General features: G+C 48.2%; 1 protein-coding gene across 1 annotated transcript in view; it reads right to left on the minus strand.

Annotated features, from left to right (window-relative positions):
- Positions 1-2,604: 2,604 nt before the first annotated feature.
- CGAS (cyclic GMP-AMP synthase) overlaps positions 2,605-13,444 on the minus strand; it is an 88,112-nt gene continuing 77,272 nt past the window's right edge. Inside the window, exons 6-7 of the mRNA XM_062187224.1 lie at positions 3,074-3,256; positions 2,605-2,699 (exon numbers count right to left, since the gene is read on the minus strand). Of these exons, the coding sequence (XP_062043208.1) occupies positions 2,620-2,699; positions 3,074-3,256 (263 nt within the window). The 3' untranslated portion in view covers positions 2,605-2,619. The remainder of the gene's footprint in view (positions 2,700-3,073; positions 3,257-13,444) is intronic.

Below are 13,444 nucleotides of genomic sequence, written 5' to 3' on the forward strand. Positions count from 1 at the left end.
CACTCATACACTTACAAAAAAAAAAAAAATCACTGAAATGTATACAGTGTAGTCTATCAGATAAAGCTTCCGCCTACAGTGCTGGCATCCCATATGGGTGCCAGTTCAAGAGCCGGATCCACTTCCAGTCCGGCTCTCTGCTATGACTCCTGTCCTTGGGTCCCTGTACCCACATGAGACCTGGAAGAGACTTCTGGCTCCCGGCTTTGGATTGGCCCAGCTCTGGCTGTTGCAGGCATTTGGAGAGTAACCCAGCAGATGGAAAAATCTCTCTGCCTCTGCCTAACTCTGCCTTTCAAATAACTTTTAAAGAAACATACATTAGAATTTATATTTTTACTGAAAATGGACAGAAAGGTCTTTCATCTGCTGGCTCATTGCCCAAGTGCAGCTGGGCCAGGCAGAAGCCACCAGCCAGAAACTTATTTTAGGTCTTCCACTTGCGTGGAAGAGACCCAGCTGCTTGAACCACCACCTACTGCCTCGCAAGGTGGTGTTATCAGGAAGCTGGGATCCAGAGCAGCACCAGAACTCCAACCCAGGAACTCCAGTATGGGATGGGGGCACCCCAAGCAGCATCCTAGCCATTGGCCTAATGCCTGCCCTGACAAAGTTATAATAAGCAATGGTTTTGTAAAATCCCCAAGAAAAGCTTGAAGGAATATTTATGAAAGTTCAACATGAAGCAGCTGCTTCTAGGCTTGATATTAAGGAGTGGGGATGTGGGAAGAGCAGAGGAAGTCATTAACTACAATAAAAATCAGGTGCAAAAAATTTAACAAGGTGGAATATGTTGGTAATGAATTTTTCGTGTAAACAAATTTTAAGTATAAAATTCTTGCAAAGGGCTAGACCGCCATTATTGGCAAGGGATGAAGAAATTGCATGAGTCAAGATTACCCTAACTTTTTGAAGTCAGAGTTCTTGACACCTTGCCTCAAGAATTCTGGCTCTTCAAAGCTGTGCTGGTGAGGGTAGGAGCTCTTTTGCACAGATTGGTCATCACTGAATGGGTAAGGAAAACTACTCAGCCCCCAAGGAATACCTGTGCAACATCAAGAGCAAGGAAACAGCCAGCTCCAATGCAGGGCACCCTCTGGTCGGCCAAGGGGCCCACCACCCTGGCTTTTCAGTGGTGAAACATTGCCAGCATAATAAATGCTGGTAGTCTGGGCCTGTGTGGGGGAGGGCAACTCACATGCAATGCAGGAGGCACCACTCTAAGAAAAAGGCACATCTGGTGATGAGGGGCAGACTACCAGGGTTGAAGTGAGAACCTCAGAGTTGCTTTGGTCTTACACTCAAGCTTGTTAGAAATACCAACTAGGGGTCAGTGCTGTGGTGCAGGTTAATCCTCCGCCTGCAGTACCAGCATCCCATATGGGCGCCAGTTCTAGTCCTGGCTGCTCCACTTCCCATCCAGCTCCCTGCTAATGACCTGGGAAAAGCATCGGAGAATGGCCCAAGCATTTGGATCCCTGCCACCCACAAGGGAAACCCAGAAGGAGCTCCTGGCTCTTGCATGGCTCAGCTATCTGGGGAGTGAACCAGCAGATGGACTTTGTCTCTCCCTCTAACTTTCAAATAAGTCCGTCTTAAAAGTACAAGTTAACAGACCTTAGCCACATCGTGAGTCAGCATCACTGGACAAAGGGGGCCAGCGTTGTTGTGCAACTGGTTAAGCTGTTGTCTGACACCGGCAATCCATACTGGAGTGCTAACTCCATTTTTAAGATTTGAAAGGCAGAGTTACAGAGACAAAGAGGCATAGAGAGATCTTCCATCCACTGATCTATTCTCTAAAGGGCCAATCCGAAGCCAGAAGCCTAGAGTTTCTTCCAGGCAGGTTTCTGGCTTAACCTCAGCCATTTGGGAAGTTAGCCAGTGGAGATAAGATCCATCTCTGGGGGCTGGTGCTGTAGTGCAGCAGGTTAACGCCCTGGCCTGAAGCGCCGGCATTCCCATATGGACGCCCGTTTTGAGATCCAGCTGCTCCACTTCCAATCCAGCTCTCTGCTATGGCCTGGGAAAGCAGCAGAAGATGGCCGAAGTCCTTGGGCCCCAGCACCCACGTGGGAGACCGGAAGAAGCTCCCGGCTGCTGGCTTCAGATCAGCGCAGCTCCGGCTGTAGGGGCCATCTCGGAAGTGATCCAGCAGATGGAAGACCTCTCTGCCTCCTCTGTAACTCTTGACTTTCAAATAAATCTCTAGAAAAAGGAAAAAGATCTATCTCTGCCTTCCAAGGTTTTAGAATAGGAAGAGCCTAGGGAACTATTTTAACGAGCTCTCAAATTGATGACCTATCTCAAAACACACACACATACACACACACAGAAAGTTTCAAAAGAGGAGGGGGGAAAACCCTGCCAGCCTTCTACCCACCCCTCATGTCAACAGATAAACACTCAACCTTTTATAGATTTAAGTGAGCACAAGTTTTTGTCATTGGACAAAAAAAAAAGTCCATTTATTCGAATAGCTCTACAAATGCACATTCACATCAGATGTACTGTCAAGTCACAGGAAGAAGAGTAGGGATTAGGGTCACCTGCTTCTCTCCAATTCTAGAAAAACCAAGGCTGCTCTAATGCTCTGCTCCTGGCCACAGTCCTGCTGCTCTAAGTATCCAGATGCAGGGGAGCGTCCGGCCCCGACGAACGAGTCTTCAGGAACTCCTCAAGGTGCTTCATCTTCTCAGCTGGAAGAGAAGCAATTGATATCAACCACAGGCAAGGGAAAATGTCGGCCGTTCCCACGTGCTCCGTGCATACAGGAGAGGGCAGTGCGTCTGGCAAAGTGGGGAGAGGTGGAGGCTCTGAACGAGCCGTCTGGCAATAGGGAAGCAGCCTAGCGAAGGCTGACTTGGGCAATGAGAAGCTTGAATGCATCAGATCTTTGCTTACCTTCCCTAGGTCCTACGTGCCCCCCCCCCCCAAAAAAAAAAGGATCCCCAGGGTCTGCGGGCAGCTTCTGGGGTTTGGGAATGGCAGTGAGTACCGATACACTAAGGCTGGAAGGGAGCTGAGCAAAGCCAGAGGCTTCCTCCGCATGCGGGTTCTCCAACAGCCTCACCTCGCCCCGCACGACGTTCTCGGTGCCATGACGCCAGGCTCAGGAGAATGCTCTTCACCCGGTTCTGCACTCGGGGCCGTCCGTGGACCGTGACTTCCACCAAATCCTCGGAGTCCACTGGTTCCACCCTCAACAGGGCCTGGCTCATCCACTCCATTTCCGGAATCATGGCTCGGTCTGGGCCTAAACAAGTAAGGGGAGAGCAAGTGGAGTCAAGGTCAGATCAGAAGGAGCTAGATTTGAAGGTAAAGATGGCCCGGGAAGGGATAAGCCACCCACAGAGCCAGAGCACCCCGGAAAGAGGCCCGAGAGTTGCTGGAGCCCCTCAGACTGGAGTCGCAATAGCAGCTCACCAAAGATCTTGTCTGCCACCCATGCCTCCAGGTAGAACACCAAGGGGTTTTCCAGTTCCTGCACAGGAAACCACCACGGCCGGATGTAAATGCGCGGGGGCGGCAGTGGATGTGCAAACTTAAGTAGGTCCTCTAGGCAGGCCAGCTTCAATGGCTCCTGCTGGGCCTCAGCAGCTCCAACGTCCGCGTCCATGTTGAGAGCAGCAGCTGAACCCACTCGCACCAACCACCGGAACCTCGCTCCAGACCCGGCAGGCCGCGCGGGCTCTCTTTTAAGGCCCAGGCCAGCCCCGCCCACCCGGCAGCAGCACGCCCGCCCAGTTCGAAGTGAGTCTGCGCAAGGCACTCTGGCCCCAGGTTTCTTCCACCTGAAATTAGTATAGGTTTGAGATCCATTTGGGTCTCAGGCACGCTCGCTCGGTCATTGTCTCTGCAGTTTAAGGTTTCACAGCCTCAAAGGTCCCAGCCCTAACTCATACCTGATTAACAGTTTGGATTGTTAACCTTGTTGACTGGGACTCACCTTAAGATTTGCGTAGTTACCTTCCAAAGACAGGTCAGGCCCTGGGCAAGCTCAAATCTAAGAAATCTAAGGTTTTTTCGTGTGCTCCTTGTTGTCTTAGGAATCTGGATGGTTGCCATTTCAAAAATCATTCAGTGTCGTGGTTTTTTTGTTTGTTTGTTTCTGTTTAAGATTTATTTATTTATTTGAAAAGCAGAATTATAGAGACAGAAAGATCATCCACTGGTTCACTCCCCAAATGGCCACAACAGCTGGGCTTGGGTCAACCAGAAGCCAGGTGTCAGGAGCGCCATCCAGGTCTCCCCCATGGATTAGGTCATCTTCCCTTCTATCTCAAAGTGCATTAGCAGGGAGCTGGATGGAAAGTGGAGCAGCCAGGACTTGAACCAGCACTCATATGGTATGCTGGTGGCAAAGCTAGTGGCTTAACCTGCTGGGACACAACCCAAGCCCAGTTCTTACACATTTTCTATTGCATTTCTAGAATTGTTCAGTAGTTTTAGAATAGATACTCATCACATCTGCTATAAAAACTTTTCTCATAATTAGCTGTGTGTTTTCTTAAAATCTTTTATATGGAAATTTTCTATCACTTATATAAGAAAAGGTACTATTATTAATGCGCTGAATCCCTCTTCCAGAGGGCTCTAGGCTGCAGTTGTCACCTATAGATAATATTGGGCAGGCATTGTGACATAGTAGGTTAAGCCTCCACCTGCAATGCCAGCATTCTGTATGGGTGCCTGTTAGAGCCTGGCTGCTCCACCTCCCATCCAGCTCCCTGCTAATGTAGCCTGGGAAAGCTCTGGAAGATGGCCCAAGTGCTCAGGCCCCTGCTACCCACCTGGGAGAACTGAAGGAAGTTATGGGCTCCTGACTTTGTCCTGGCCTAGCCCCAGCTGCTGCTGTCTTTTGGGAAGTAAATCAGCAGTTGAAAACATTCTCTATCTCCCTCTCTCTTTCTCTCTAACTCTGCCTTTCAAATAAAAAATATATATGTATTCTTAAAAACAATAAAAATATTGAGTGGAGATAATCTAATTTTAGTGATATTTACTTCTATTTAATTTTTTTTTTTTTTTATAGGCAGAGTGTATAGTGAGAGAGAGAGACAGAGAGAAAGGTCTTCCTTTTTGCCATTGGTTCACCCTCCAATGGCCGCTGCGGCCAGCGCATCGCGCTGATCCAAAGCCAGGAGCCAGGTGCTTCTCCCGGTCTCCCATGGGGTGCAGGGCCCAAGCACTTGGGCCATCCTCCACTGCCTTCCCGGGCCATAGCAGAGAGCTGGCCTGGAAGAGAGGCAACCGGGATAGAATCCGGCGCCCCAACCGGGACTAGAACCCGGTGTGCCAGCGCCGCAAGGCGGAGGATTAGCCTGTTGAGCCACGGCGCCGGCCAAACTTCTATTTAATTTTTAAAAATCAATGTAATGCCTGCATATTGTTTTTAAAAAAAGTCTTGATGATATAAATATGTGAAGGTTCCTGTTTCATGTACAAGCATTTTCCTGCAGTCTTTACTACTCCTTTTTCAACTGTGTATATTATGAATCTCTCCTTACCATTTAACTTGTCTTTTCATTTTCTTATGGTGTCTTTTGATGGACCGAAGTCTTTATAGTATAAAGTACTTCCCTTATCATGCTTAAGAAATCCTTTCCTAGGCTAGGGGTTCAAGTCCCAGCTGCTCTGCTTCTGATTCAGCTCCCTGCTAATGTGCCTGGGAAAGCATCAGAAGATGACCCAAGTCTTTGGGCCCCTGCATCCACATGGGAGACCAGGATGAAGCTGCTGTCTCCTGGCTCCTGCCTGGCCCAACCCTGGGCTGTTGCAGCTATATGGGGAGTGAACCACAAAGGGAAGATGTCTCCCTCTCTCCCTCTCTCCCTTTCTCCCTCTCTCCTTCTCTCCCCCTCTCCCCCCCCCCTTCCTCTCTCTCCCTCTCTCCTTGTCTCTCTGTTAACACTGCCTTTCAAATAAATAAAATAAATCTTTTTTTTTTTTTTAATCCTTTCCTGGGCCGGCGCTGTGGTGTAGCAGGTAGAGCCACCACCTGCAATGCCAGCATCCCAGTTGGAGTCCCAGCTGCTCCACTTCCCATCCAGCTCTCTCCTATGGCCTGGGAAAGCTGTGGAAGATGGCCCAAGTCCTTAGGCCCCTGCACCCACATGGGAGACCTGGAAGAAGCTCCTGGCTTCGGATCAGTGCAGCTCTGATCACTGCAGCCAACTGGGGAGTGAACCAGCTGATGGAAAACCTCTCTCTTTGCCTCTCTGTAACTCTGCCTTTCGAATAAAACAAATAAACAGAGTAAATTTGGTTTTAAAAAAAATCCTTTCCTGCTGCCTGATCGTGGCATTCGTGTTTGCAGTCTTCTGCAGTATGTGGGCGCTGCTACTCACCAACATGTCCATCATTTGGCACATTCAGCATTTAACAAGCTGAAAACTGATTGCAGGAATCCTGTAGACCAATGTGATACCCTGAATCCTCTCGTACTTGCAGAGTATTTATTTTATGCTTTCTTCTGTGGCATCTTTCTTTGTACAGCCCCCATGGCTTATTCCAGGACTCAATGTGCCTCTCCTGTCATCCCATTATTTGGAGGTGCAAGTAGACCAGTGAAGAGTGTACCAGGACTCTATGACCCCACAACCATCATTAATACAGGTATTCTAGCATAGTGTAAGAAAGAAGAATGGTGCCGGGACTGGTGTTGTGGTGCAGTGGGTAAGGTGCCACTTTCCATACCGGCATCCCTATTAGAGTGCTGGTTCAAGTCCCAGCTGTGCCACTGGTAATCCAGCTCTGTGTTATTGCACACAGGAAAGTAGATGATGGCCCAAGGACTTGGGCACCTGCCACCCACGTGGGAGACCCAGATGGAGTTCCCAGCTCCTGGCTCAAACCTGGTCTTGGCAGCCAACTGGGGAGTGAACCAGCAAATGGAAGATGTGTGTATGTGTGTGTGTGTGCTTCCACCTTTCAAATGATCTCTGAGGGGAAAAAAAAGGATGATCCAGATTAGTTTTGTTATTTTCTAATGTATTTACTGCACATACAGTATGATCTAAGTTTTGATGAACTCAGAACAACACACAGAACTGGTCCATTTATGTGCATGAAAGACACCACATGTAGAGGTTCTATCCAAGAAGATTCTGTTTCCAAGAGTAATCTGTGGGTTCTGTTAACTTTTTTTTGACAGGCAGAGTGGACAGTGAGAGAGAGACCGAGAGAAAGGTCTTCCTTTTCAGTTGGTTCACCCTCCAATGGCCGCTGCAGCCAGCGCGCTGTGCTGATCCTAAGCCAGGAGCCAGGTGCTTCTCCTGGTCTCCCATGGGGTGCAGGGCCCAAGCACTTGGGCCATCCTCCACTGCACCCCCTGGGCCACAGCAGAGAGCTTGATTGGAAGTAGAGCAGCCAGGATTCAAACTGGCTCCCATATGGGATGCCAGCACTGCAGGCGGCAGCTTTACCCGTTACACCACAGCACCAGTCCCCCCTTAAAATTGTTATAAAGAAAATCTTCCAATGGAATAAGGAGAGTCAGTAATTCATATTATCATTTAGAAGACTATGGTTGGCCGGCGCCGTGGATCAACAGGCTAATCCTCCGCCTTGCGGAGCTGGCACACCGGGTTCTAGTTCAGGGCAGGGAGCCGGATTCTGTCCCGGTTGCCCCTCTTCCAGTCCAGCTCTCTGCTGTGGCCGGGGAGTACAGTGGAGGATGGCCCAAAGTGCTTGGGCCCTGTACCCCCAAGGGAGACTAGGAGGAGGTATCTGTCTCCTGGCTTCGGATTGGCATTGCTCCAGCCGTAGCAGCCATTTTGGGGGTGAACCAACAGAAGGAAGACCTTTCTCTCTGTCTCTCTCACTGTCCAACTCTATCTGTCAAATAAATAATAATAATAAAAGAAATCGGTTATTATACTTCTTGTTCTTATCTGGAGATAAAGATAATCTTAAGTATTTGAAAGTCCTGGAGCTGGCGCCATGGCTCTGCGGGTTAAGCCCCAGTCTGCAGCGCTGGCATTCTCTATGGGTGCCACTCCGAGTCCCTGCTATACCTCTTCACATCCAGTTCTCTGCTAACGCACCTGGGAAATCAGTAGAAGATGACCCAAGTGCTTGGGCCCCTGTATCCACGTGGGAGACCCAGAAGAAGCTCCCAGCTCCTGGCTTCAAACAGGCCCAGCTCCAGCTGTTGCGGCCATATAGAGAGCAAACAGCAGATGGTAGATCTCTCTGTCTCTGCTTCTCTCTAACTTTGCCTTTCAAATAAATAAATCTTTAAAAAGAGAGAGAGAGAATTTACAAGTACTTTAGATATCCAAAACAGGAGAGAAAATGGTAAAAAACATCCTAGGGTACCTTTAGTGCAGTACAATAAAACTGTGAGATCAAAAAAAAAAATTCTTTCCTCCCCTGAGGTCTAGAGACTCACCATGCTTCCTACTAAGATTGCTAAGGTTTCTGCTTTGACATTTAAATCCTTGAACCATCTGAGGTTCATTCTTTTGTTTTTGTTTTTTAAAGATAATCCTATGCTTAGCTTTTTAATAAATAATATTTGAGAGAGAAGGAGAGGCAGAGAGAGAGAGAGAGAATGTCTTCCATCTGCTGGTTCACTCCCCAGTTGCGCCTATCTGAAGCCAAAAGCCAGGAGCTCCCTCCAGGTCTCCCACAGGGGTGCAGGGGCCAAGGACTTGCTGCACCTTCTACTGCTTTCCCAGGCCATAGCAGAGAGCAGGATTGGAAGTGGAGCAGCTGGGACCTGTACCTGTGCCCATATGGGATGTGGGCACTGCAGGTGGCGGCTTTACCCGCTATGCCACAGCGTTGGCCCCACGAGGTGCATTCTTTTAAACTGGACTTGAGATAGGGATAGAATGTCATATTTTTATAAACTAACCATTTTTTACCTAGCCATCCTCAAATTACTGTCTTGAAAATTTTTCAGTTCCCACATGAACAGTGAATTACACACATTGAATTTGTGGCTGCTTGAGAAAAACAAGTTCCTTTGCCAATCTCATCTGGGTGTGGATTATTGCTGATTTCCTTTTGTTTTGGAGGCATAGTTGTAACAGAGTATCCAAACTTGAGCCTCTCTATTTCTCTGTGTGCTTCCCTTTCCTTCCCACCCCCCCATGATAAAAAATAAATCACTCAGGTTCTGTTTACCACTTGCAAGTTGTGGGTTTTTTTCCTCCACCTTGAGGAGCCCTGCCCCCACACTTCCTTTCCCTCTCTAATCCTTTAGCCTTGTTCTGGTTTGTCTGGTTTAGCGCTGACAAGTTTGTCTGCTTGTTTTTTTATATGTTTTTAGAAAATCAGAAATACCAGGGTCATTACATAAAGCTTAGGCCCCCTCCTGAATTTCCTTAGCTTATGCTCCAGTATAAGACCCTTCCCTGAGTTACAGGAGCAGGTGATTTGGAGTCACAATCCTTGCCTCTTGGAAAGCCTGTGGCAAAAAAATGTCCTACATGAAGGATCTCTGTGGGTGAGACCCCAGTGGAAAGAAGGGGCCATCAAAGAAGGATGCACTTTTCTATGAAGGGAGGTGAGAACTAATATTTTGCTTATGGCCCTGTCCAAATACTAATGGATTTTGTGTACTCAAAAGGCTTCCATAGCCTAGGCAGCTCATGACAAGAGCTTTGAGTGATCACTGACATCATACATATGAGTGTTAATTATTAAATTAACAACAGGAGTCACTGTGCACTAACTCCCCATGTAGGACCTCTGTCATCAATGAGTTGTATTATGAGTTAACTATAAAACTTGTTCCCAATTTTTCTGTGTGTGTATGTTTGTGTGTGTGCAAAATGTTGAGATCTTTACTTAGTATAAAGTTGGTCTTCTGTGTACAAAGTTAATTGAAAATAAATCTTATGGGCCAGCACTGTGGCACAGTGGGTTAAAGCCCTGGCCTGAAGCGCCGGCATCCCATATGGGCGCCAGTTCGAAACCTGGCTGCTCCACTTCCTGTTCCGCTCTCTGCTATGGCCCGGGAAAATAGTAGAAGATGGTCCAAGTCCTTGGGCCCCTGCACCCACATGGGAGACTGGGAAGAGTCTCCTGGCTTCGGATCGGCACAGCTCCAGCCGTTGCGGCCAGCTGGGGAGTGAACCAGTGGATGGAAGAACTCTCTCTCCCTCTCTGCCTCTCCTCTCTCTGTGTACCTCTGACTTTCAAGTAAATAAATAAATAAATCTTTTTTAAAAAATGAATCTTAATGGAGAATGGGACTGGCAAGGGGAGAGGGAGGAGAAGGAGGGGTGGTAGTATGGGTTGGAGGGCTGATATGGTGAGAATAACTATATTCCTAGAATTGTACTTAGGAAATTTGTATTCCTTAAAAATAAATTAATTTTTAAAAAAAGAATCCTTGTTGCCTGTCAAAAAAAAAAAAAAAAAAAATCCTTGCCTCCTTTGCTAGCCAAACTGTAAACTCTGTCCTTTTACCACAGATGTGTCTCTGAGTTGGGCCACTGAGTGTGCCAGAGGCCTTTGTCTTTTAATTATGTTTGTAACTGACATGATTAAAGTTGTGGTAGAGGCCTTCCCCAGGTCAGAAGCAGAAAGAGAGAGGAATCTATCCTGGGAATGAAATGTGTTGTTATCTGCTTGCCTACCAATGCTTCAATGTAGTCCCCATCTGCTTATGTGTAACCATTTCCAGGTTCTGCTTGTTAGCACACAGCAATGATATTAACCCTTGCCAGACAGGCTTATGGCTCAGAATATCCAAACAAATGTATGTAGGTAACCATAGAAGGGGGACAATGAGGCTCAAAAGGCTTCATCTTTTAGAAACTTGAGAAGTGTCACTGTAATTCTCCTTTATCCATCAGGTTAGTCAGTAAGCATACCTTCTTCCTCTGAAAACAGACTTAAAATTCTGGGAAAATTCATTACTTCCTGATAATTTCTTTAGCATTTTCTTGGTCTTTTTCCTGAAATCCCCGTTAGTTGATTATTAAATTGAATCTTGTAAACTATTATTTCCCTTTATTTTTTCCTATTTGATTATATCTCTTTTAGTCTTTGAATATTCTTTTTTATAATCTGATGTTCTTAGCCTTCTGAAATTCCCTTTTCATTATATACTGTTTTTGTCTTCACAGATTTCTTTTCTGTCTCTTTTATATTAGAGATGTTCTTAGAACATCTGCTTGCTAAATATGGCTGCTCTGGGAAAGCCCTTTGGTCTAATGTTAAAGTTAAGATGCCTGTTAAGTTACTTAGAAGCCATATGGGAGTTCCTGGGTTGGAGTACTGGCCACTATTCCAGACTGCAGCTTCCAGCTAATGCACACTTTTGATGACAATAGTGATGGCTCAAACAGTTGGGTTCCTGCCACCAAATGGGAAACCTGGGTTGAGCTCCTGGATCCTGACTTTGGGTTGGCCTAGCCCTGACCATTTTGGGCATTTGGGGAGTGAACAGCAGATAGGTTTCCATCTGTCTCCTTCTCTCTGTATTTCAAAATAATGAATAAATAAATTAAAAAGTATCATTTAAAAGTGGGAGGGGGGCCGGTGCCATAGTGCACTAGGTTAACCCTCCACCTGTGGCGGCGGCATCCCATGTTGGCACCGGTTCAAGGCCCGGTTGCCCCTCTTCCAGTCCAGCTCTCTGCTGTGGCCCGGGGAAGCAGTGGAGGATGGCCCGAGTGCTTGGGCCCCTGCACCAGTATGGGGGACCAGGAGGAAGCTCTGGTGGTTGTGGCCATTTGGGGAGTGAACCAGCGGAAGGAAGACCTTTCTCTCTGCCTCTCTCTTTCTCTCTGTCTATAACTCTGCCTGTCAAATAAATAAATAAAAATCTTAAAAAGAAGAGGGGGAATGAAATAAGTGGAACATAAAATCAAACATATGTTCTTAGAACAAGAACAAACTTCTGTCCACCACTAGGACAAAGTAAGGGCATAAATAATGTACACTGATGACATTTTAAGTGGCTGAAAATTTTCTATTACATCAAGAGCTGATGGATAACGAAGGGAAAAAAATACAATGAATACTGGGCAAGAGAAGTAAAATGTGGAAAACAAACCACAAACAGTGGAAAGCATGTTACAAACTCCACAGGATCCCCTGGCCAGGCGCAGGAAGGCTGCAGGAACCACCTGCTCCCGCCCTCACATAGCGGTTTCTGAGACTGTCAGGTGAGTAGCACATACTTTCAGGAAAACAAGATTTATCTACATCTTGGAAGCAATAAACATGTAAAACTGCAATCAAAACATTTAGTTACAATGCTGCAGACAAAAGGGAGACTTTCCATTTTGCCCAGCATTCATGTAACTTTAACAAATTCTCCGAGTCATCCACGAATGACCTGTCTTCTCTCTGGCTGTGACGTTGCATTTTCCATTGTGAATAGGATATGGCTGTTACCTTGCGCTGAGGACGCACGGCAGAGTTAGTCTGCTTGGGTCGCTTCCGAGGTGGTTTTTCTGCCGAGAGCATCGCTGTTCTCACCTGAAGGGATCCAACCCTAAGCGGTGAGAGGTCAGCCATGGATGCGCCCTTGGACCTCCGTCCCCCAAATGGGGACAGTTTTCGCTGCAGAAAAACCTCCGGGGAGCTCAGGCGAGGAAGCCTGAGGCGAGTGGACAGTTTTAAGCCGACGCCGGAGACTAAAGGTGAGAGGTGCCCTGACAGTGTTCGGGGAGAAGGCCCAAGAGCCGGCCAGGGGGTTGGCACCGAAGGCTTGTGGCTCCCGTCCGTGAGCCATCGTGGGCTTGCGGCTCCCGTCAGTGCACCATCTTGGGCTTGCGGTTCCCGACGTCAGCCAGAGATGCAACTGGGAAGGTGGCCTCAGCAAACTGTTATTCCCCAGAGCTCTCCAGCCACGGTAAAGGACAGGGCTGAACTATCGGATTTGGTACTTGCGGAGCGCACCCGGGAGAGTCCATCGAGGGACTAGGTGGTTCCATACTCCCGTCCTGGCCGCGGTCCCCGACCTTTGCGGGGACCTCCTGCAGGCGATCCATTGCGCACTGGCTCCTTTCTACCGGCTGCCCTGGAACTGGGGTGCTCTCTGGACCCAGCATCCCTGCTCCCCGCGTCGTTCTGCACCCGCCTCCACGCGCCGACACAAGGTGCATCGCGGCTACCGGGTCTCTAAAGCGAAGCTTGGGGCTGGGGATGCCACGTGTGTGTGGTGGGAGAAGCGGCGGTTTCTTCATCCCCTGCCCGACCCTTAGAGGAAGCCCCTCAACCTTGGTCCTTGCCTCTAAACCCCCGGAGAAGCGCCGAACGGGAGAGAAGATGTAGGGCCGAATTCTGGTGTGAAGGGTGTGGACGCGGCGGTGACACACAGCTTAGTTTCAAGGCACAACCTCGAATTCTAATGTGGCTGCTCTCCTGTCGGTGCCGCCTCGGAAAGCACACACACCCCCCCCCCCCCCCCCCCCCCGCCGCCGGCTCGAGGAAGAACTGAGTCAGGTTTGCGGCCGATGGGGAAGAGGCTGGG

Source organism: Lepus europaeus, chromosome 3 (assembly GCF_033115175.1).
Source record: "Lepus europaeus isolate LE1 chromosome 3, mLepTim1.pri, whole genome shotgun sequence".
In the NCBI taxonomy this organism is placed as follows: Eukaryota; Metazoa; Chordata; class Mammalia; order Lagomorpha; family Leporidae; genus Lepus; species Lepus europaeus.